The sequence below is a fragment of the Patella vulgata genome, chromosome 4, assembly GCF_932274485.2.
Source record: "Patella vulgata chromosome 4, xgPatVulg1.2, whole genome shotgun sequence".
Taxonomy (NCBI): Eukaryota; Metazoa; Mollusca; class Gastropoda; family Patellidae; genus Patella; species Patella vulgata.
The window spans coordinates 21,016,006-21,040,673 of record NC_065882.2 but is presented as its reverse complement, the minus strand read 5'-3'; the positions used below and the strand labels follow the sequence as shown (position 1 = coordinate 21,040,673).

General features: G+C 35.3%; 1 protein-coding gene across 7 annotated transcripts in view; it reads left to right on the top strand.

Moving 5' to 3' along the window:
- The first annotated feature begins 488 nt into the window (after positions 1-488).
- LOC126818239 (probable 3',5'-cyclic phosphodiesterase pde-5) overlaps positions 489-24,668 on the top strand; it is a 43,061-nt gene continuing 18,881 nt past the window's right edge. For all 7 annotated transcript variants that reach the window (XM_050545545.1, XM_050545544.1, XM_050545543.1 and 4 more), the window contains exons 1-11: positions 489-836; positions 10,544-10,732; positions 14,811-14,888; positions 20,202-20,378; positions 21,424-21,473; positions 22,087-22,198; positions 22,371-22,420; positions 22,579-22,598; positions 22,985-23,184; positions 23,395-23,453; positions 23,963-24,013. In XM_050545545.1, the coding sequence (XP_050401502.1) occupies positions 10,594-10,732; positions 14,811-14,888; positions 20,202-20,378; positions 21,424-21,473; positions 22,087-22,198; positions 22,371-22,420; positions 22,579-22,598; positions 22,985-23,184; positions 23,395-23,453; positions 23,963-24,013 (936 nt within the window). In that variant the 5' untranslated portion in view covers positions 489-836; positions 10,544-10,593. The remainder of the gene's footprint in view (positions 837-10,543; positions 10,733-14,810; positions 14,889-20,201; positions 20,379-21,423; positions 21,474-22,086; positions 22,199-22,370; positions 22,421-22,578; positions 22,599-22,984; positions 23,185-23,394; positions 23,454-23,962; positions 24,014-24,668) is intronic.

Below are 24,668 nucleotides of genomic sequence, written 5' to 3'. Positions count from 1 at the left end.
CACACAAGACGTTCGGTTTGATGCTGACAAATTAGGCTTTTCTTCGAATTTTCAGCAGATGAATGTATAGAAGTGTTAACGGGGCTTAATGCGATTTGACGTCATAGTATGAAAGGAATTACCTTCATATTATGGAAGTCGTAGGCTATAATATACCTACACAAGATTGGCGAGCGAGAAAGGTTTATTAACGTGGTAAAAATCCAACTATTGTTGTCGCGAACAATACCTACAGCCTGATCAATAGTCAGGGATCGTCGCTGTTAATATACCCTTGTCGACACTATATGTTATAATGGCCTTTACACGATCTAAACCCAAATGATAATTTAGCTTTCATTAGTGCCAGACATAGAAATGAAATTTACAGGTTGCTACGCGTTTTCTAATGACGTCACGGATGCGTACCTTCTATATTGACAGATTGTATTGTGTTGTACCGTGAAAATAAATCTGTTTATATGAGTGAGAGTCAGTGTAGATATGTAGCGAAGGTAGTGCGGTAAACGTAAATTTTGTCACAAAGACTACTACCCACTGCATTATATTATATTATAACCTTTAATAATATTATTGATTGATATACGTGAAAGATCTGCTCACTGATTTATTGTCAACCGAGCTTTAGACCCTGAATAGTTATAATTCATCGTGTGTTTGGATAAGGTAACGTTTGGTGTAGCAAGTTCGATACGTGATTAGGAAAACAGAACGTAGGCAATAGAACATTGCTAATATTTTGAAAGCCTTTCAGTCTACGGATCAAAGTAACCACGTTTTTAGCGGTCTAAGGTGTTATTATTTCGTTAAAAGGACATAGATAGACTTTTTTAAAGGTAAGAAATTAATATAATCGGGTTTGTGATCTCAAGCTGATTCGATAATTTGAACTGAGTTAATGTTAATACTAGGGTCTCATTACTTATCTAACCGGCATGTCTTCAAATTTCGGTTGTGTTTTCACAGTCGATGTCAAAATCTGCTGTGATCTCTTCATCCTTCAGAAGGGTTGAGCAGATGTTACTTCTGGTTCATTATATCCACCCTTCTTTATAAACCTCGTATAATTAGGGAAGTTTATTAGTATCAGTAGTTTTGCAGGACGAAGGCCTTGTCAAGAAACTGTAACCAAGCACAAAGGATCTGTGTAAAAGAACTCTTGACAGTTGGAATTCGTAATAGGAGACGGCCGTAGTACAACTGTCCGGGCAAAATTTACCTCATTAGCACACTGTATGGCGTATGTTCGTCTTCACTAGCCCAGTCGGTGCAGAAAAGTAAGACGTTTAACGCCAATTTATTTCATTTTTTTTCTACGTTATTAAAATAGACGTTTTGATGTATACATTATTAACTTTATTATCTACGTTGTGACCGAGGGTTACAAATATTCTTCTCCTATGTAATTACTTCTGACTAGAATAAACACAGGAGGATGTGTTACTGATTAATTTTAACAAGTATATTGTTCTGAAATAATAAGCTATTTCACCTGTTCAAAAACATTTTCTAATAATCAGTATGTTGTTTTGCAGAATGAGAAATGAAGACTAATATATATATATATATTATATAATAATTGTTATAACCTCATATGCCAGATAAGACATGTTACCTAAGAATATATAATTAAAAGCGCATTGGCTGATAATTATATTATTTTTCACAAGTGACTGTATTATTGTTTTATTTTCTTTAATTGCATTATTCACATAGAATGTTACGCGCATAGTTTGCTCTCAGCTGGTTATTATTAAGATAACCTATTTACATAGTCTGTAGGACATCCGATTTTAATGTGGAGCTTATCTGTAAGACCACACGATAAAAAATGATATGGTTAAACGTTTACATGTGATCTTTAAACAAATTAACAGGATTTGTGGATTATCTGTCTAAAACATTTGCCAGTTTCCCAATATTATTAATTTATTTATTTCATCAGGTACGTTACTTTTAAATCACTTCACATTTTGATAAAGTAGCAATTTATTATGAGAAATGAATTGATAGTTTGGCTCAGTGAGTAAGTGGCTGGTCCCCCGTGTACTATCCCAATGTTGGCCGATAAAGTTCTTAAGATATTCCACCCTGTTTTCCCTTTTTTCAGGGCTGGCAGGGTGTACACGAGTAGTCGTTTGAAGTGGCGAAATGCGTACTGCTTGGCGTGCTCGTAAAATAGCCCTTGGCAGTTGTAATTTGTGAGAAGAGTTGGCGAAATTGCCGCTGTCCGGACAAAATTTCTCTCAAATTACACTGCATAACGTATGCTCGTATTTTTTCCCAGTTAGTACAGAATGTTAGCTGATCTGATACTTTAATTCAAGGACTGCTGTCTAGTCATTCGGATAATACGAAAAACCGAGGTCCCGTGTATACATTGGCGTGCACGTAAAAGATCCCCTGGCAGTTGGAATTCGATGTAAGAGTAGGCCATAGTGCCGCTGCCCGGGCAAAATTTCACTCATAGCACACTGTATGGCGTATGCCCGTCTTCATTAGCCCAGTCGGGGCAGAACAGTAGAACGTTAAACCTCATTTCATTTCATTTTCGATACTTTAATTTCTTTATCTCCAGATTTTCCGGCGTGGTTCCCCCTTGTCAGTGATGCAGGACGGAGGGCCTGATAAGGACAGCTGTCTAGACCTTCGGATGAGACGAAAAACCGAGGTCCCGTGTATACATTGGAATGCACGTAAAAGATCCCTTGGCAGTTGGAATTCGATATAAGAGTAGGCGATAGTGCCGCTGCCCGGGCAAAATTTCCCTCATAGCACACTGTATGGCGTATGCCCGTCTTCATTAGCCCAGTCGGAGCAGAACAGTAGAACGTTAAACCTCATTTCATTTCATTTTCGATACTTTAATTTCTTTATCTCCAGATTTTCCGGCGTGGTTCCCCCTTGTCAGTGATGCAGGGCGGAGGGCCTGATAAGGACAGCTGTCTAGACCTTCTGATGAGACGAAAAACCGAGGTCCCGTGTATACATTGGAATGCACGTAAAAGATCCCTTGGCAGTTGGAATTCGATATAAGAGTAGGCGATAGTGCCGCTGCCCGGGCAAAATTTCCCTCATAGCACACAGTATGGCGTATGCCCGTCTTCATTAGCCCAGCATAGGAGAAGAACAGTAGGACGTTAAACCCCATTTCATTTCATTTCATTTCATTTCATTTCATTTCATTTCAATTTCTTTATCATGAAGTTTGTGTCTCAACATCTAGCTTATTCATTTCGACAATTATGTAATTATTAAATCACTTGACATTTTCACAATTTATGTGTATATTATTATCAGAACGACAAGAAAGCCGATATTTTTAGGTATCTTTTATGTCATCGGTACATACTTTATGTTGAAGTTCAAACTTGTGTCAGGGTAAACTGAGTAAGTCATAAATTATAAAGTAACTTTACAATAAATTTAATGCTTTTATAGCGGGGTTTGTCTTGATTTTAAGGTCTATAAAATCATTTACGAGTTTATCGATTTGTTGTTGTATTTCTATGTTTGTTCTAGAGATTAACGGAGCACATGAACAATATCTTAAGGTAATTGATTAATAAATTGGGGAGTTGATATACGTTTAATGTAGGATAATCTATAAATTAACTGAAGATGATATCTTCGTATTGTATTCAGTAAGAAATGAATAAGCTGGAATGTGGTTTAAAAAGGAAAGTGATTACGGTTAATATAGTATATTATATAGTATGTATCGTCGAGGATTAGTATACAAACAGGTTTAATCCGATGTACGTTTATTACAGACTGATATACATGTAGGTGTAAAATATATATTTTTTATTCCTATTCACAGAAATGTAGGCTTTATATTCGAAATGAAATGAAGTTTAACGTCCTACTGTTCTGCTCCTATACCGGGCTAATGAAGACGGGCATACGCCATACAGTGTGCTATGAGGGAAATTTTGCCCGGGCAGCGGCACTATCGCCTACTCTTATATCGAATTCCAACTGCCAAGGGATCTTTTACGTGCATTCCAATGTATACACGGGACCTCGGTTTTTCGTCTCACCCGAAGGACTAGACAGCTGTCCTTGCCAGGCCCTCCATTCTGCACCACTGACAAGGGGAAACCACGTAGGGAAATCTGGATGAACTTTCTCGGCCAATGCAGGGACCGAACACCCGACCTCCAGGCTAGCGAGCCAGCGTCTTAACCGCCTAGCCACCGTGGCTCCCCTTTATATTCGAACTGTGGATATCTGTTGTATATTTCACTTAAAAACTATGTATTGTTGAGGATCAGTAGACAACTCGAATACATATACATTTGATTAATCCGATGTACGTTTATTAATATCTGATATACATGTAGGTACAAACATATATATGTTTTATTCATGTTCACCAAGTGTAGAAATTAAATTCGTATTGTGATGAGTGTTGTATATTTTACTTAAAAAAAATACTGTATAAAAGTCAGTCATTGTAACCGAAGCTCACAGTTTATGCTTAGTAATTATTTCGTATTGCATTTCATAACAATTATTCATTTTAGGTTTTACGTCATAACAATACGTTTTATGATATACTTTTAGTTGTGCTTCCTTCTTACGTCAAAAACTAAAAAAAAAAAAAAACAATAAATCCACCTGTCAATTATTGTAGAACTGTATAATTTTAACCTTTAAAGATCCAACGTATTTCCAAATTTCAAACTAGTATTACAATAATACAGTTCACACAGTGTAAACATTTTTTTCAGCGATACTAGAATCTGACTACGAATCTCGTTCATCATAGTATAGGTTACTTACGATAACCCGGAAGTTCGCTATTGAAAATGTGATGCACGTGCAGTGGCGGCGCCAAAGAGGGGAGGGGAGTCTGCCCTCTGTTCCCCCCACCCCCCTCCAATAATTTCAGAAAATAAAAAAAAGTATTTGTGATACCTTCTACGGTGATTAAATCCCACATTCCCACTTAGTCATAGACTTCCATGTTGTAGAGTTTGAGTGATTTCTTACCAAGCCCATGCTGCTGTAAACCTACTAACTATAAACAATAACACGTGGGTATAGGTTCATCGCGGCGAGAATATTCATTCACTTTGATACACTCACTTCGTTCGTTTGACACTCGCTACGAACAGTAGTAGTAGTAGTACTTTGGTGTTTTAACGTCCGCTTTCACTGAAGTGATGTCGCAGACAAGCCACGAACAGTATCTGGTCAGCTCTGTTTATCTCGACGACCGGTGTCGGAAATACTGCCAGACTGCATTTTCGGCAATCCATTTTTCAAATTTTCGGGGGCTTCCTTGACTCTCTTGGGTCGGATAAACTAGTGATCAGGCGACAGACGGTATCTGGTCAGCTCTATTTATCTCGACGATCGGGGGATCACGGTGGCTAAGTGGGTAAGACGCTGGCTCGCAAGCCTGGAGGTCGGATGTTCGATACCTGCATTGGCCGAGAAAGTTCATCCAGATTTTCCGGCGGGGTTCCCACTTGTCAGTGATGCAGGACGGAGGGCCTGACAAGGACAGCTGTCTAGTCCTTCGGATGGTACGAAAAACCGAGGTCCCGTGTACACATTTGCGTGCACGTAAAAGATCCATTAACAGTTGGAATTCGATATAAGAGTAGGCCGTAGTGCCGCTGTCCGGGCAAAATTTCCCTCATAGCACACTGTATGGCGTATGCCCTTCTTCATTAGCCCAGTTCGGAGCAGAATAGTAGGACGATTAACCCCATTTCATTTCATTTTTTGACGATCGGTGACTGACTGAATACTGTCAGACAGCATTTCTGGCAGTCTATTTTCAAAATTTTCTGGGGGAGGTTCCGCATACCCTCCGTCCGTTCGTTTGACACTTTATCTCAACGATCAGTGACTGAAATACTGCCAGACTGCATTTCCAGTAGCCTGAGTTTCAAAAATGTCTGGGGGTAGCCCCATACCCCTAGTTGAAGCTCGTGCCTTTGCCCCCTTAACCTCCAACCACCGGCGGCTGGCGCCGCCCCTGTGAATAAGCTTATAATGTGGGGTTGGGTGGCCGGATGGTTAACGCGTTCGCGTTGGATCAGAAGGTCTGTTTCGATTCCCTACTTGTACGTGACAAGGACTAGGTTATATGTCCAACCTCGTGGGTTTTCTCTGCCCCCCCCCCCCCGGTAAAGACCCCTACGCGCTAGCGAATTATTGAAATAAAATTGAACCATAGGTTAGTCCCGAAATGACCTATTTTGTCTCCAGTGGACGTTAAGCAACGTTTCCCCCTCCCTCTAAAATGTTGGACAATATCGATGTTTAATCTGTAAATATATGATTCGAAACATCTGTCATAAGCTATATCGCCTATACGGACACTTTCAAGTTGACGTTTGGATGTTTGAGGGTGTGATTAATTATTGTAAATTTGATTCGAAACGCATTTCAAAAGCTATGGACGAATTATTTAATATTTGATCGTGACTATTAAGTCCCTCAAGTTTATTTCCATTTTCAAGGCGCTAGCTCATCGACAAATACTGTTCAAGACGAATATAGATTTAAAATATCCAAATAATAAGTTTCGGTGTTATATTGACGGTTCATATCCTCAGATTTGGTGTCCACGTTATGCGCAAACTTTAAAAGGTATTTATACAATAGAAATTTTTTAATGTAAATCTTCACATTATTTGTGAACTAAATACTTCGCCACGCAATAAAATGTGAATCACAAAAGTCCACCTGTGCTGTAAAGAGTATAAATAAATTGATATTTAATCGCATTTATTGATAGGAAACACATTCTAGACTGTAATATGGTCTCGATGATTTAAATCGTAAATATAATTCCAACAGCACCAAGGAAGTGCTTTTCCCTTAACACACAATAACATTCAGGTGATCAAATCACGTATGGTTATTTACCGTAAGGTATTGAATAATATATTATTCTAATGGACACAGAATGCACTGCTGTGAGCAATATACTGGCTTTGGCGTCATTTAATTAATTATATGGATATTAATCCTTGGTAATGCTATAATATCCTTGCTCCAGGTTACATTCTTTGATCAAATGACGTGCGCCACACTTGTTTCATTTGGGTATTACTAAACAGTGTGCCAACGTCAGAGAACAGAAAAGGAAATGTAATGAAATAGGGTTTAACGCCCTACCTATTTAAATCACCGGAGCTCGTGTAGACGGACATACAGTGTGCTATGGCGAACATTTTTCCAGGACAGCGGTGTTTACTCCTCTTCAAATTCCAACTGTCTTAGCAGAACAATAGGACATTAAAGCCCATTTCATTTCATTTCATGTCAAATTCCAACTACCAAGGGTTCGTTTACTGGTACACCAATTATGTGTACACGAAACGCCGTTTTTTTTAACCCATCCGAATCACTATTCGCTGTTCCATACCAGAGCCCCCCACCCGCCCTACAGACTGGTGAATTCCTAGGGACTTTCTCGGCCAGCAATGGGATGGAAACCGAGCCCCTATATTAGTGAAATAGGGCCTTACTTACGGAGCTAGCTTGGATCCCTTATAGGGTGAGCCTACATAACATGGACTCTGAGTTTGTAAATTATTATTAATAGCTATCACCATAAAAAAAAGGTTAATTTCGGAGTTATCCCTGAACTTACGTAGTAACTTTATTTTAAATACTGTGAAAACTAAACACGAAACAAAATAAAGTTCTTAAAAACTTTAGCGGTGGCAGTTTTGATTGCGGCACAAGGAAGAACCCAATTACATTCTTTTAAAAATTAGACTTTGTGCTGTCTTTTAAACTTTTAACTTGTATTTCTAGATAAGATACATTTTATTTTATCATAAGTCCGCCCGCAAGGCATCACATCGCAATATAAACTGCATTTCTAGATTAAATACATTTTGTTTTATTACAAGACCACAAGGCACTACATCACAATATAAAATATTTGTCCAGACTAAATACATTTGTTTTATCACAAGATCGCCAGGCACCATCTCACAATTTCCAGATTAAATACATGTTGTTTTATCACAACATTGCAACACCCCATAACACATTACCAATAGTTCTAGATTAGATACATTTTATTTTTTTTATCACAACACGCTATATCACAATAAATTGTATTTCTAGATTATATATTTTATTTTATCGATGTTGCCAGAAATGAAAATGCGATCATCGTAACGCATTTAGAATAAGTACATTAGTAAATATCATGGTATATAAGTACGCCGGTATGTATTCTGAAGTACATCGGTACGTAATATGATGAAATTTGATATTGTCTCAGAAAATCCACTTCATCACCTAGAAGTCTATGTAATTGGGTATAGATGTACTTAAACAAAAGACAGTCGTAAATTGCAGATGTATCAAACCTTAATACTCCTAGATATTGGGTTACGGTGATTTTTTTAAAAAAAAAACCAAACAAAATATATAGTGTAAAAAATCAAGTTATATGTGAAATATCTTTCACGCACCACTGCTTTTAAACCTCATAAATAAGTGTATTAAAAACTTATTATACAAGACTTTATGAACTTAGATGGTAATGTTTGAGCATTTCTTAATATTACTGTTTAGTTTAGGCAGACGCAAAATATTTCGGCGGTTTGAAAAGCCAGGTCGTTCGAGTATTCCTCAGTTATCAACATTATGTACTTCTTCAATGTAAGACCGTTGTTATTATGTAATAAAGCACATTTGAGTATAAGAAAACCCTTCATGGCTTGTAGTTGTACGAACAGATTATTATTGTTTAAGTCAAATATAAATTTGAATATTAAATGACCAAAACTAAGTTACAATTGACTTATTTAAAGAATTATCGGACCAAAATGTTGCTGTTGCTCTTTTACAAAAATAAATAAAAGTACTTTTGATTGTTTAAGGGTTTCGGGTTTCAAAACGATTTAATCAGGACTCAATTGATACCCAGTAAAATACAATCTGCCTGAGCTATTCGTGATATTTATTGATTTACTATAAGCAGTAAACATGATTCACTTTAAAGCCTATTCTATTTTGAAGTAACAAGGTTTTATTAAATATTAAGGATCAACACGTTTGCCTGTTGGTGTTTATTATTGGGTTATAAAGTAAATCCGATCCTCCGTCATACTCCTCGTGCTTTATTTTGACGTTTCATTGTAATGGGTAATTGTACCCTTTTGCCTTTTAGGAAAGATGGTACTATAAGTCAAGCCACAGTATTAATGCTAGTACATAAACCCACTTTTAATAATTACATCTACGAATACGGGGTACTACAAGAACTATTGTTATTGTTTAGCTGAAAGTTAAATACATCATTTATTCACAGACTGTACCTTATTTGAAGTGTAGGAAATTAAAAAAATGAAAAAAACTTTGCAAAGTTTCGAACCCCGAAACCGTTCGTAACGTAATTTCTGATACATATATAGTAAAAAGCAAACGCTCAATTTTATTCCAATATTTTAGACCTTATTTATACGTTTCATGCTGACACAAACGCAATAATGATATTACCTTGATTGGCGGCCTATTTTGTTTCCATTTGAAAATTATACAAAGGGTGGCATGTATATAAAGAGTATGTGCTTACTAATTAACGATTAGTATTCTTAGCATGTAAATGCCCTCATAACCCGAAAGCACCCAAATGTTGTAATATTATTACAGGGTAGCTTAGTATTTTCAGTCATAATTCGATAACAATATTTATAAAGTATTCAAAGGTACACAGTGTGGGGTGCATATATGAACACATTCTTGTATGGTATATAAGACAAACTTCTCACGACCAATATAAAAGGAGGGGGAAATATGTAGCAAGGTGACATTTTATATCCTATCTTCTCCATTATGTTGATACTCAAACCCGTGAAACCCAATCCAAGCCCTGAACAATGATGTCCCTTTTTTACAACCAGGCTAAAATTTCTTTTGGTCTACATTTTCTTGATGAATCCATTGTGATAAAAGGGTCGTGAATACCCCTTTTAGCTTGTTTCATTCTTTTTGAATAGAAAGTATATGTCCTAGAGGGGTACTATAGAATTCGTTGCATGTACTACCATGTACTAGTTATCTCATTACCGTGGGACAGAAACATTTAGGCTTTATACATGCCTTTACCATGTTTATGAAAAGAACGTAAACAATATTTATTGGGCAACAAAATGTCGCTTGATCACGATATTTGTATGTCTAGTATTTACGAAGGCAACTTTCAGTATATGAAGAGAGTAAACAATTTTTTGGGGAACAAAATAGGACTTCAAGATATAGTTTGTCCATTGTATTCGAAGGCAACATTCATTATTAACGACTGTTTTCTTCAGTCAAGTGAATGTTTTTCCACCAAATGTTAGTGATTTAAAAAAAAACCCACCGAAGATCATCTAAACATAATTACAAAACAGGACAATATATTTCATAGGTGGTCACCATGGGACCCAATCATCGCCACTGCTTTATATTAGATATAAATATTTTGCGGTGTCAATAATGACAAAGTTTGGAAATTCTTAGTTAAAAAAAATCAGCAATTATTTTAAAGCATTAGTTTATTGCATTTCAGATAATAATGAAGAGAATTTGGGAAAGGCATTAACACCATCGTGAAAAGCCATGTCCAGTCCAACTCGTCAGATGAATACAAGACGACTCCCGCCACTTCCCGGAAAGGGAAAACGTGGCGCGGGTAGCAAAGGTCCAAGTAGTAGTCATACTAAGTCGTACCATAAAGTACCAGATATGATCATAACAGGTAAATAAACAGAATCAACCAAATAAGAATAAACAAAAATCACATAGCGCCTAAAATAAAATATAAGGTAGTATTGGTTGTCGTCATATATTGAGGAGATGGGTTTTTTTCCATTATTTTGAAGCAGTGATGATTATCAATGCTCTAGAATGTATATTCAGGCAGCTTTCATTATTAACGATGATCAATGTTTTTCCCCTCCAAATATATGGTAAATGTCTATATCAAGAATTAAATTAATGCGTTATGAAACACATTAATGAGAAATAAGAGGTTATTAGCACATGACAGTTTCTGGATAAATAGAATACAATCTTTAACAGACTATTAGTAGGCCCATTTACGTTGTGAAAATATTGACCAAACGTGTATATTAAACAACTATTTCATAAAATGTAGTACCACCGACTGTAAAAAGAAATAAAATCCTTAATAGAAATTAGCTTTGTAAGATTACATGCGACTGTATCAGAGGATTGATTCAAATATTGTAGCACTAATCAGAAATTTCCTAGGGGGGGGGGGGGGCGGCTGAATGGTTAGCACGTGCGCGCTGTATCGTAAAGTCTGTCATTGAGTCAACTGGCGTGGTTTCGAATCTTGGTTTTCTCCGGGTCCTCCGGTTTCCTCCCACTGTTAAAGACCCCTACGCGCAAGCGAATTATGGAAATAAAAGTGAACTATATGTTAGCCCCGACATGACCTAGTTTGTGTCGAGTGCACGTTAAACCCCATTTCTCTCTCTCTCTCTCTCTCTCTCTCTCTCTCTCTCTCTCAAATTTCCTCTGCGTATAAATATCGACCTAAGTGCAGTACTCTTTTCAGTTGTGTGCTCAATGATCTTCCTCAGCTCAAATCTTTATTGATAAATATCTTCAAGAAATTCTGCACACATGACTATCACACCATTTTCAAGCATCACCTTTTATGAAAACACCTTCCTGAAATACATAAAACAGTAGAAAATCAGTCATAAATTAATTAAAACTGTTTTCAGGTACCCAAATATATTCGTACCTAGGCAGTGACAGTATAGACAATTTTGTTTTCGTTTTTGGTAGGCTAGCTTCAATGACCAATCATTACTTAATCAGGTTGAATTTTTCTAAAATCGCACTTTGGTCAAATTTTGACTAGCATGATCTGCCTAACGATAAGTCATTAGTCACAAGAAATCGCTTGAAAGTATAATCAGGGAATCTAACTGAAATAGGCTTAATAAACAGGGATTCTATGCCAAAACTGACATTTGTTGACGTCAGAACAGTAGGCCTATACATAGCAACCGCTAGAATCCTAGACACCACACAGTTTTATAGGGCATTTTATAGGGTATAAGGATGAAAGGCAATTGTCTGAAAAGAACTAGATACAAATTTGTGATAACAGACTGCAAATAAAAAAATAAAATCTGAAAATTTAACAATGTTATTATGAAACTCCCGAAGCGAACTCATCTGTGTTGCCAAGAGTTACTACTCTTTAGTCTCGGTTAACAAATCGGAAATATTTCAATCAACGCTGAAACTGACGACCCAAAACACCGTAATAAATCTAATTTCATCTTCTTTTAAAATCTCCGAACGTTAAAAAATATTTTTGGCGATATCCGAAAAACATTTTCTTTCATAATCCATTTATCAGTGATTAGGACGGCCTAAATCTATTGAGAATATTTTGAAAAATGAACGCAAGGACGTGGCCAAATAAAAAAATTTCCAAAATAGTTCCGGAGAAAATCCCTAAATATTATTGCTACAGTATCGATAAACACGTTCCTGTTTCGTATTTATCTTGGGTTTTTTTTACCATTTAACCGGTCAAAAATTATTATCCATTAGAACAATTCGACGCTCTCGCGTCTCGTGTTCAAATGATTGTAAATATGAAACAGGAAGTGTTTATCTCCGGAGAAAGTGCAGGAGAACCGCGCTACACGCAAACCAAAACCATTAAGACAAACTTGCGGAAATAAATATTGTAAGAAAAACAACAAATATCAAATCAAGTGAATGGACCCGGGGGCAACCCGTGAGCATAATGAGACAGGCTTCACTCATAATGAAAATAATAAAAGATTAATTGTTTTACAAAAAAAAAAAAGATGATGCGACCGGTCTTGACTTTGATCGTTTTCTGAATTGGGATAGTCTGCCAGTTGACGCCATCGACCTCAACAGCAAATGTATTATTAATATTGATGTACAAAGGTAATCATTATCTGTATTCCGTTATTTAATTTTATAATTGCGCATTTTCCAACGATGTACGATATTGGCAAGCAATAAAAACACCAACAAATTAATTATAATGTATAAAAAGTTTGTGTTTTTATCAGATATTGAACGTTTTAAAGCCCTATTAAACTAATGGTCGAAATCACTCCAACATATCGTTTCTATGGCAATATAAAGGTATTGATGTTCTAGTCCATAATTGCTGTTATCTTTCTGTACCATGAATGTATTTCCTACAACAAATATTGATATAATAGGAAAATAAAAAATACACACCATTAATAACCATGTACAACAAATTTAAGCCTTTTATATGCATGATATATTTTTTCAATTAGTTCTAAATATGCTGAGAGATTTATATATTTATTTTAAAATAATTAGTTGTTTAGTTGAAAATAAATACCTTACGTATTAAAATAATTAAATTGTTTTTGTGTGTTATACAAAAAATACAGAAAAATAACAAGACTGTGTTGTTTTTATACGCCCACATTTCATGTGGAGGTATATGGTCGTCGCCCCTGTCCGCCCGTCCACAATTTGCTTGTGGTCACTCTACAGATCAGAATTTTTATTCGATTTTGACAAAACTTGAAATTAAGGTTTATCTTCCAAAGATCTTGGCTCCTTTCGAGAATGGCATGTATCGTAACTTCATGGATTATTAGCCCGCTTGGTTCAGAAAGTAAGATGTTAAACCCATTTCATTTTTATACGCCCACCTGTCCGTCTTTCCGTCCGTCCGTCCACAATTTGTTTGGGGACACTCTAAGGGTTACATAATTTATCCGATTTTGACGAAACTTCAAATATATGTTTATCTCCCTTCCGATATTGGCTTGTGGACCTTCTATTGGTTGGTTACAATATTGAAACCGTTACACCATGATGATGGTTGAGTTCGATTTTCTTGAAAATTGGACCGAAACTTCCCGACAAAATGGCCTCTCCCTGTACGCAACTAGTGTTAAAGTATGTAATATCAAGGTTGTGGACCCTCTAAATGTCACAATTTTTATCCGATTTTGATGAGACTGAAAATAATTTTTTATATTCCAAAGATCTCGGTTCCTGTCGTTATTCGCGCACGTCCAACTGTAACTTCCTAGATTATGGCACCTGGTTGTACAAAAATATCGCTTTTCTTGTTAGCTTGTTCTCTGTCCATCTCTTGAAAAATGTGGGCGTAGCATTGCGAGTATTAACATAATGCAATGCAGATATCCCGTTATTCGGTTTATAAAACAACTACTTTATATCAGTGTATGTAGCCCATTTGATTAGAGGCAATCTTATGAATAATTAATAAAGACGAAACTGGAAGCAAAATATCAAATAGTTTCATCTCACATATTATATCAGCTGTCGATGAATAATTATATTAATTTGATGGCTCATTTGTAATTTATTCTCGCAAACAATATATCTTCCCGTAAATAGGTTATAAAAGTCAACGTTATAATTTCTGAAACTCGTCAATTTCAGACAATGACGTCAAATTCACTGCATATTCCAGCAAATAAGACTGTCTGAATATCGAATTTACATCATCCGCTATGTATCAAAAATATATCTTCCATTCCTTTAGTTGGTGACCAATTTCAGATTTTTTTTTAGATGACATGCAAATGATCTCGAAATCTGCCTGTTGTTTAAAAATGTTTGAACTCCCGAAACATGGAAAACTACTATCATCTTTTAGTGGAACGCCTATAGACTGTTCTTAACATAAATAATTCAATTTACTTGTATTTGTTGTACATCTTCCACTTAGAAATGCTAGATTTATTAAAGAAGATGAATTTTATTGTTCATGAGTCTGTATTTTATTGTTACAGGTTTTAGTCCCATTCCAAGTCATCACCATGGCAATAACTCATCATTTTTCAACCACGATGGGCCTTTATCAATTCACGGTAAGCAACTAAACACGTAGTCTAGATCGGTGTGAAGGACTTTGCCACTCACTTTTGTTTGTCTGTACAGCGTTCGTAGGCTGTATATATCTGGTTTAATAGTCCATATTTTTGTTTGTGACCTTCTTTAAAACGGGGTAATCTCTGTACGCATTTTACGATACTGTATACCGGGGAGGGGGCGGGGCAGAGATAGGGGCGAGTATTCTAACACTTACGCTTTAAATCATTAGATCATGCGTGGCGTCTTTAATGCAAGACGTGACAAGAAGAAGGGTGGCCTACGCCTGACCTAAATCCCATGGGTTTCTCTGGGTTCTGCGGTTACCTCTTCAAGCGAATGATTGATATAGAAATGTACCAGATGTTAGTTTTGAAGTATCTTCTATTTTGACTGGATATTACCCCACCATCTCTCTCCCCCACTCCCTCTGTTTTGAACCCAAAGCTTCCCAAATGTCATTTACTTGCTTATTAAACTGATAAAGGCAACGATGCGAAAAATATGGTGATATATACATAATATATTATGTTCAAATAATTGCCATGTTTTACCTTTTAATGTAGATTATTGATTACCTGTTAATGCAGATTATTGATTAGCATTTTGCTATTATTGTATATCTATCAATCAACCCACGTTATATTTATAACTGTACTTAATTATACCATTAATTGCTTACAAATTAATCGCCCCGTTGTCTTAAAGGCACAATACAACTGAATAAAAGGCAAACAGAATCTTTTAGATCATAAAAATTAGTTTTAACAACAAGTATATTGGTCTTATAGTAAATGCACGGAAACAAAACCGATACAACAAACCCGCTGAAACCCAAATGAATTATTAAAATCGATCAACCTTTACGTAAGTTATGGTCATCTAATGGTCACATAGCTATCTATTGATTTCACTACGCCATATTTATTGTTTGAGAAACTTCAGTTAAAGTCTGAAGGATAACTCATTTCTATTTATTGTGATCTGTGTGATTTGGTGTGTCGGATTTTATAAGTTATGGTCATCTAAATGGTAACATAGTTTTCTGCTGATGTCACAAATTCTTCTTTATTGTCTTAGAAACGTCAGTTAAAACATAAAGGATAACTCATTTCTGTCGATGAACATGGTATGGGGTTCATTTGGATTGGATATGTTATCTGTTTGATTTGGTTTGGCGGATTTTCAATAAAATTCTGCAATTTCAGGTTTTGTCCGTCATCCGTGAGCTGCTCAAACCTCGTGCTCGAAACCATAGCATAAAAATATTAGTCAATGGCTGTTCAAAATAGTTGTTTGTATCGATTACATATGCAACTTATGCAATTTATATAACAATAATGTCAACCGATCCAGATGGTATTTATCGTAGCTTTATCCTCGGAAATCTGCCAAAACTGTAAGAAAGAAGATGTCAGCTTCGTGCCATTGCTAGGAAGGTTTAATTTTTCTAGATTAGTCAGTACAACAATTTGAATTATTTAGAAAGTCCACATAATTAACAAATTCAGTTGCACCTTCTGTCCACCTCTCTGTATTTGTGTACCCATTACATGCTTAGATACAACAACGGGGATATTAATTACAGTTATTTGTATATTTTACTGCATTTTATTCTCTTAAAGCCCCAGTATTCATTTCTCTTATTTAAATACCAATCCCGTCTTCATTAGTCCGGTTGGTACAGAAAGGATCCTCGACTTCATTTCATTTCTTGCAATGTTTAAATCCACCCACTTTCAGATATTGTAGTATTTACAAAAACAATCCATTATATTACTAGTTACTAGACAAAAGTATACTTAACCGCATATTATTAATAAATACATAGATTTACCGTGTTTATGTAGAGAAAGTGGGTTGGCTATCGACCAAAATACACATTTCATCACACTTGATATATCTTCAAGAGGTTACAAAGGATTTAAGCCAGGCATAAGGAAAGCTGGAAATCAAACAGTTTTATTGAGACAATTATTATGGCCTAATAAAACAGTTGTCGAGTAATAAACCATGGGGTAGTTGATTCTTAACCTACGTTACTATTGTATTACTGCATGAGTCTTTGCTCATTTTACGCCTGATCTGGTGTTATGCTTTAATCTGGTTACTATAGTATATATAAATTAATATAAACTAAGTAGGATTAAGGTATAGCTTTAGTTTAACGACCCTATTCTGCATTTTATATAATCCAAAATAAATTAAACCCAACCAGAGAGTGTGTGAATAGCAGACCAGTGTTGCCATATCAGTGATTTTGCGTCAAACGCTTTCAAACATGTATTAGTGACTCTAATGTTTAATGGACATCACTGGATTGTATGTGCTCCATGGAATATTGTTGTGAATGTATAGCAGCGGCCCTTCGTAATGGCTCTAGGACAATGTGCACGTATGACGTTTGTTATATTTTGATAATTATTTACGGCCAGATAAATATAGAATTTAGTGTTGATTTGGTTAGATATACCAACTTTTAGAAACATAAGAAACCTGAAGAACAAACCAAATCAATACAAAGATTTATAATAAAACGGATTGATGATATTTTATGATAATTTCGATAATCTTGTAATACACGCCATTTTGAGTGTACATAATCGGCAATCTTAATAAAAAAAAAATAATCATATATTAATCCATACTCTAAACATAAAGATATTTAAGATATTTTAAAAATTATATGTTGAGAACTAAACCATAGAGCATGTAGATCATTTAATATTTTCTTATAGCTGTCATTATTGCCTGTCTATCTTTTGCTAGAATATAGATATCGATGAACCGTCTGCTTTAATTTGGTCAAACCACTAAAATAAACACCAGCTAACGAGCGAAGTTTGTTATCAATGGATGTTGAAAACAATGTTCCAGAAGCCGAATTACTAACCAGTAAAATAATAACATTGAGCGATTAATTTTAAAATATGAAAGATTTACATGTCTGTATTAGAATAAGTCAGATTATTTAACAAGCAATAAATATGAAATAAAATTAATTAATACTTCGCTTTCACAACACTGACGTGGAATTTCGTAGTATTTTAATATGATGGATAATAACAGTGAATATATACCACTCTCAAACTAATATTTATAGAGAGTTTTTATGTCCTAGCGGCACCTTTATCAATAATTATTGATTTTACACAATAAAGCAAATACATACCTAGTAATAAATCGATAGAACTTTTGAAAGGTCAGAATACAAAGGTCCCTGATAAGATAAGAACATAATAGAACTGAAACGCGTTACATGTCTGAGAGCAACACTGTAGCGTTGAGATTACCCTTTCTCGAGTTCCAATGATATTAGATATATTTTATAAAATACGACAAAAGAGTTTTCGGGGTTATAGTGTCCTGGGCGTTATTCATTTGCACAATTGTTTATTAGACACGCAAATTCAAAAGACCCGCCATCTTTTCATTTCAACGATTCGTTCCATTTACTTTTTAGACGGGACGGGTGTTAAACACAGGGGCATGGTTTACTTATTCGTTCTGAATCACCTGAGGACACATTACGTTTAACTGAGAATTTCACATCACTATATCATTAGATAGTTTTCATGTACTTATGTATTTTCTACAATGTCAAATCGGTTTTGTTTGTGTATTCTGTTGTGTATATTGTATATGGGTAATGTGTTTCCACGAATTAAGGAGCGGGATGGGGATCTCCATCGACCTCAATATTTAGTAGATTGGCAAATATTGCCACATATACCGTTAACGACTTTTGTAATGATTATGAAACTAAAAGCTTCTATAATTACAATAATGAAAGTATTGCTATATAAATAATTATCCCCATTTAAAGATATAACATATGGTAAATTGAGTGCTTTAAACATTACGTTGTTTTACATGATCATATTTACCGTTATTATTATCCCATTTTAATCTTCTTTCTTGAACAAAGGGTACATTAACGAGAATGTTACTATGGTCGAATTTCATATTAATAATAGTTAAAAGCAAATTGTTTTACAAGCAAACCCAACACTAATAATAATCTATTTAGTTAGAAATTATTCTTTGACCTTCGATATGAATGACGTCAGTAGTAATTGTCCTGCTCGTAGGCCTACGATGACCAGTAATATGGTCGCCTGCAACCAGGTGTATTTTCTCCTGGTGCGTTAATTTTCACGCAAGCGAATAATTGAAATAAACAAATGTCACTTCCTGCAATTTTGGACCAATCTGATTAAAACACAGATCCTATTTTGTTTCGTTTTTTATAGTTCAAAATTTCGTTTTACTTGTCTTAAATACACCAGGATCTGGAAGAGTTGTTAAAAAAGCCGCCTTCTGGTTAATTTTAGGGATTAGCCAATGAAGCGGTCTGTTACGACGAGCTCTTGGCGTACTATGTACGGAACTGTGGGGAAACCACTGGGACGTCAAGATTGGTTGCTTAATCAATGTCCGTCGTCATAGGCCGCTCGTATGAACTCTGACTCGAGCTATCACTACAACCGGTCAGATCTTCATGTAGTGTAGGCCATCGAAAGTATAAAAAAAACTAAACGAAATATAAATCTGTATACTAATCAGATTGATTTTGAACCAAAACCTTGTCCCCAAGCGCTATTCATCTTATTGTTGTTCTTCTTTTAGGGGTGGGTGGGTGGGTGGTGTTGATCATGCTCTTCAAAAAAAAAATACAATGGCTCCGCCAATTGAACTACGATGACTTGAAACTTGGCATGGTTGTTCCATGGGCGATTGTGCATCCATTGACCACCTCGATTTTGATATGACGTCACAATTCAATATGGCAGCGATGATGCCATGTTTGGTTTCAGGTCCATAATACGCTTGTACTTGTTTATATATTATAATAGTCTTCACAACCACACTATTTTATAAAACTAGATCAAAACCGGCTTATATTTCTGTTAATTTGATATTGCTCCCGCTTTTTGAAAAACAGATAAGGTTTCTTCTGTGCGTGTTGTTCCTTAAACCGGTCTTGCACAATACATACTGTATTTATAAATGACTACTGATAATCAGTTTACTGGCAAATGATCTTAAAAGTTCTCCTATATAAAAATACTTCACGAACACCATGATTTTTTCTGTATTTACCCAAATTGAGTAATATGATAGCCGTGGTAGATGTCATGCACACGACAGCGTATACTTTCGTAATAACAGATTGCAACCCATGACCAGACCACCAGTTGCCTTGCCCACCTCCTCCATATACTATTACACTAATTTATTATTTTCGAGTTATAAACATTGAATTTAGTTGTCTATGGTCGATGGTACTATGTTATGTTTTTCTATTTTAGATCTAAACCGAGAAGCACTCATCCAATATTTAAATCATAATCCAGAGTTTTTAGATACCTATGTATTAACTCATGTAAACGAACAACAGATAGAAAATTGGTATCTCCGAAAGACTTCACACTTATCTCACCATACGACAGATCGACAGAAAACATCAGAACAGTTCAAGCTAAATGGTAGGATATGCATCAAACTGCTCTTGATGGGCGTATTGATACTTCAAAATCTTATTTTAAACAAAAAGGCACAGTTTTTGCCTTAGATGTGCATTATGATAAGTAAGAAACATACAATTTAAACCAATAACCATTCGGATATTTCATTAAGATCAATCAAATTCATATCATTAAATTTAAGTTTATTACATTTGAAATAGCGCTCATGACTGCATAATAGATCATTCATTGGCCTGTACAATAATTATACTTGCCATTATATATTAAGTTTATTACATTTCATATCTCTCTCATTACTGCAGTAGATCATTGAATAGATCTGTACAATTAAAAGGGCATTATGCAAGAGCTAAATGTAAATTATTTATTAGACATTAATTAACTTTCCAAGACCATTGCGGTTAATGATTTAACGTAAAAGATGATAATCGAGACATTGTTTATTATCATAACAACGGTAGCAATGACAACCGAGGGTATACTTGTAACGTTAATAACTCGGCTCAGAGTGAAGTAATTTATCTGGAACTGTCAACATATTCCCTTTCCATTATCTACATGTATTCTTTAACTATTATCTAGCGCTTTATCTAATCTTCAATTATATCCCTTTAATAAAATATATCATTTATTGTGTACATAAATATACTATGTACATAATTGATATTTGAAGTTCCTTTGGCTGTCTATAATATTATCTTTTTCAAACCAAACACAGATGCCACATTGGTTCTGTCCATTAACAAACACTGTAAAATGACTATACATCATCATGTTTGCATTTTAGATAAATCTCAATTAGCTGCGTGTTCAAGAAAATAAATTACATGGTTTGTTAATTAATGTAAATTGAATAATGTGGGTGTAATACATTTTGTGATATTGAGAATCATACAACTATTTTTTTTTCATCAAGGTTGTTGAACATTATAACTTTTTCACGTAAGAAGCAATGTATTGTGTTTCTCCAGATTGAAGCTTAAGCCATGAGCGTGTGATTTGAGTTTTTCCTTGTATTTATGTTGTAATTTCTTATTTCTTACAGGTGACAGTCATCACATATCAGACAATTTTACTCATTTTTCAAAATTTACAGTAAGTATGTATTTCATAATAGTTCGAGTATTTCATATAGCTGACAAATCCTTTAGTTTCTTTGTACCGAATTCTCATTCTATTAAAAAATGATTACAATACTTGATTGCATTTTCATACCCTTCGTGTAAATGTGGTCCTTTACCGTAGTCGCCCTTGTCCATCTGTCGACACTTAGTTATAGCCACTGATTGTACAACTTTTTAAGGAATATTTATTAGTATAAATGAACGCTATCCACATGTATAGCAACCTCTTGCTAAAGTTGTGCCAGGGTTATTTCCCCTGGTTCATATATTGATAATCAATGCTTGGCAGAGATGAGTCTTATCAATTTGATCATGCACCTAAAAGCCGCCCCATGATTATTGTCTCTGTCGCATATGCTTGTTTATTAATGAATCCGAAAATTTTAGGGAATAGCGTCCCTCTCTTGTTGGTTTGCTCCAAGCCCCATGGTTTCGTCCCACAGAACCCTACTCACGTGCACATTATTAATGTAAAGATTTACCATCTGGTGGTACATAAATAACCTAATTCGTGTTAAGTGGACGTTAAACCACAATCATCCTCGCCCTCATTAACAATCAATTACCCATTCTTTATTTTTCAGTCACAAATACATACAACTAAAGGTCGTGTAGCGCACGTTTTATCAAAAGAAATAAACCATCCTAGCGGTAGACATATTGCTTTATCCGAGTTAGCTTCATGTGTCGTCAAAGGTAAGAGGCCTTCAAACTACTATAGCGTTATCACCTGATCAATTAAGCCTACCAAGTCATCGATTTGAATTATTTGGATACGATGTCTTAGGCGATAAAATCACATACTAAAAGATGTATACATTCCACACAATATGTTAAGTCTTAAATTTGTATTCATATTTACTTTCAGCTGTTCACGCCGAAGGATGCAATTTGTATGCAACAGATGCAGCTACTCAGGTAGAAGATTATTTTAAAAAAAGAAACCGTTTTAAAATCTATGATATGTCTTACATATTCAATCTATTTTTGAAAAATTTCATAAAGTGTGGTCTTTGAATATAACATAATTAATTTTACATTCAGAAGTAAAGTCATAAATGTGTGTTTTCTTTCAGGAAATTGTTCTAATCCGGGGGTAAGTATTCATTTCCATTCTGTGATTCATGATTGTAAGTGGACTCAAACACTGCCGGACTCGCCGCAAATTTCTGTCCCAAATGTATTATGACTGATCAACAGTCGGGTGAACAACCATTACGCTACAGCGTAACAAAATTAATAGGGATTAACCAGAGCTCTAAATATGTTAACATGCAAGTATATAATAACAATCGCGGCTACATTATGTCATAACGTATGAAATTTATTCCGCTCAATTTTCATTTTGAATATGAACCGTTTACTTGTTTCCATACTAAGCATGCGCTGTATGATGAACGATATCCGCTACTAGTTATAGCTGATTAGAACGACATAATTATGTCATAATAATGTTTTTTGTACTCTTATTGTTTTTCATAGTGGTAAAATTGTAAACGAGAACAGGGAAAAGATATGTGACCGGGTTTCCATAGCAGCCCAGGTTGCTTACAGTAAAGAGACAACACGCTTAAGAGATGTTACTGTCGATCATCGATTTCCAAATGGCTTGGGAGTCGCCTGCAATAGATCATTTTCAGTAATAGTATTACCTATAATGGATGAAGATGGAAATGTTTTAGGTAGAATTTTTTCACATTCTGAAAATCTCATTCAAGACATCTTAAATTCAATGACAAAATTACCTGCCGAATGGCCATACAAAATATTTTAAAAGGGGTATTTGGAATATAATACTATTTGTGTTGTATTTTAGTGCTTGATTACGGTCTTCAATAAACTTGTTCCAATCTACTGATCACATAAAATTATAAATAATCTTTTGTATCTAGGTGTTTTAGAAGTGTATAGAAATTCCAGATTTGGTCAGTTCTCAGAAGGAGAGGAAGAGGTAAGACGGGATGCTGTATCATACCATGTCATATTTGCTTTATTATTTACGTCGTAATTTACCTTTGTATTCTTTTATCACACACGAGCAGGCGCGTATCCCGAGGGTGTAAACGCCCCGGCTCATGTGGAGCCTATACAAGAGAGATCCAGGAGAGAGCCTATGTGAGCGCCCATGCATTTAAAAGAGCAAATTTCCTCCAGATATGGCCTCAGATACAAGGAGATCAACTTCAAACTTTCAAAATTTTCTGGGGGAAGAACCCCATACCCCCTCGAGGCTCCACGGCCCGTCACGTCAAAACAGCCCCCTTCCCCACCCGCCCCTGCTTATTTTTCTGCACACGCCAATTAATGTCTTTAAAATTTAATTGCACTATTTATTGTTGTTTTGTTTTCATTTAAATCGAAGGTTTTTTACACAGTGTATTTTTAGTTCTCGATATCGTATCTTTTATTTAGGTGTTTCCAGCATGTCGTGTTTATATTGTTGTGTTGTATTCGTTTTAGGTTGCATCTTTTTTATTATTATGGTCTGGAATAATGGTAGATTACGCTGAGGTAACCTGCATATATCTGATAAGATATAACCATTATACTAATCAACTGACCAAACAATTTAAACTCAACTGATTAGTTAACCCACTGATCTGGTATCTTATCATATTCACTATATCAAGGTGTTACTACATTACATTCGTCTGACATCTTGACTCCTTTCGTCGACTTTGACGTACACTGGACGGAAAATTATATTTAAAACATTTGTGAGTTATTGCGTTAACAGAATTATCAAACAAAGTTTCACAGAGCCTTAGTAACGCCCAGCTATGCTGATTTGTGGGCCTAGTGAGCTGTGTGGTTGATGCCAGCAGTGAGTATTGTGTGTTATAAACAATCTGCATATACATAACTTCTGTGGTACAATAAAGTCAACCAAAGCAGTCACAGTATCAGACGTTTGTTGCAATACCATGACATTTTGAAGATGGTTATCTATATAGGTGTGCAAAATATATTAGAATCTGTAGACTCGGTTTTCCAGCCTAACACTCTAACTGATAACTCTAGTTAACGTCTTTGATCGTCATATGAAATCTTTATTATTGTGAAAATGGAATTTCAGTAGAAAAACTGTTAACATTCGGCATCCGCTGCAGATGATATAAACGATATATGGTCAAATGAAACCAGCGCCACCTGTAATCTTGACCAA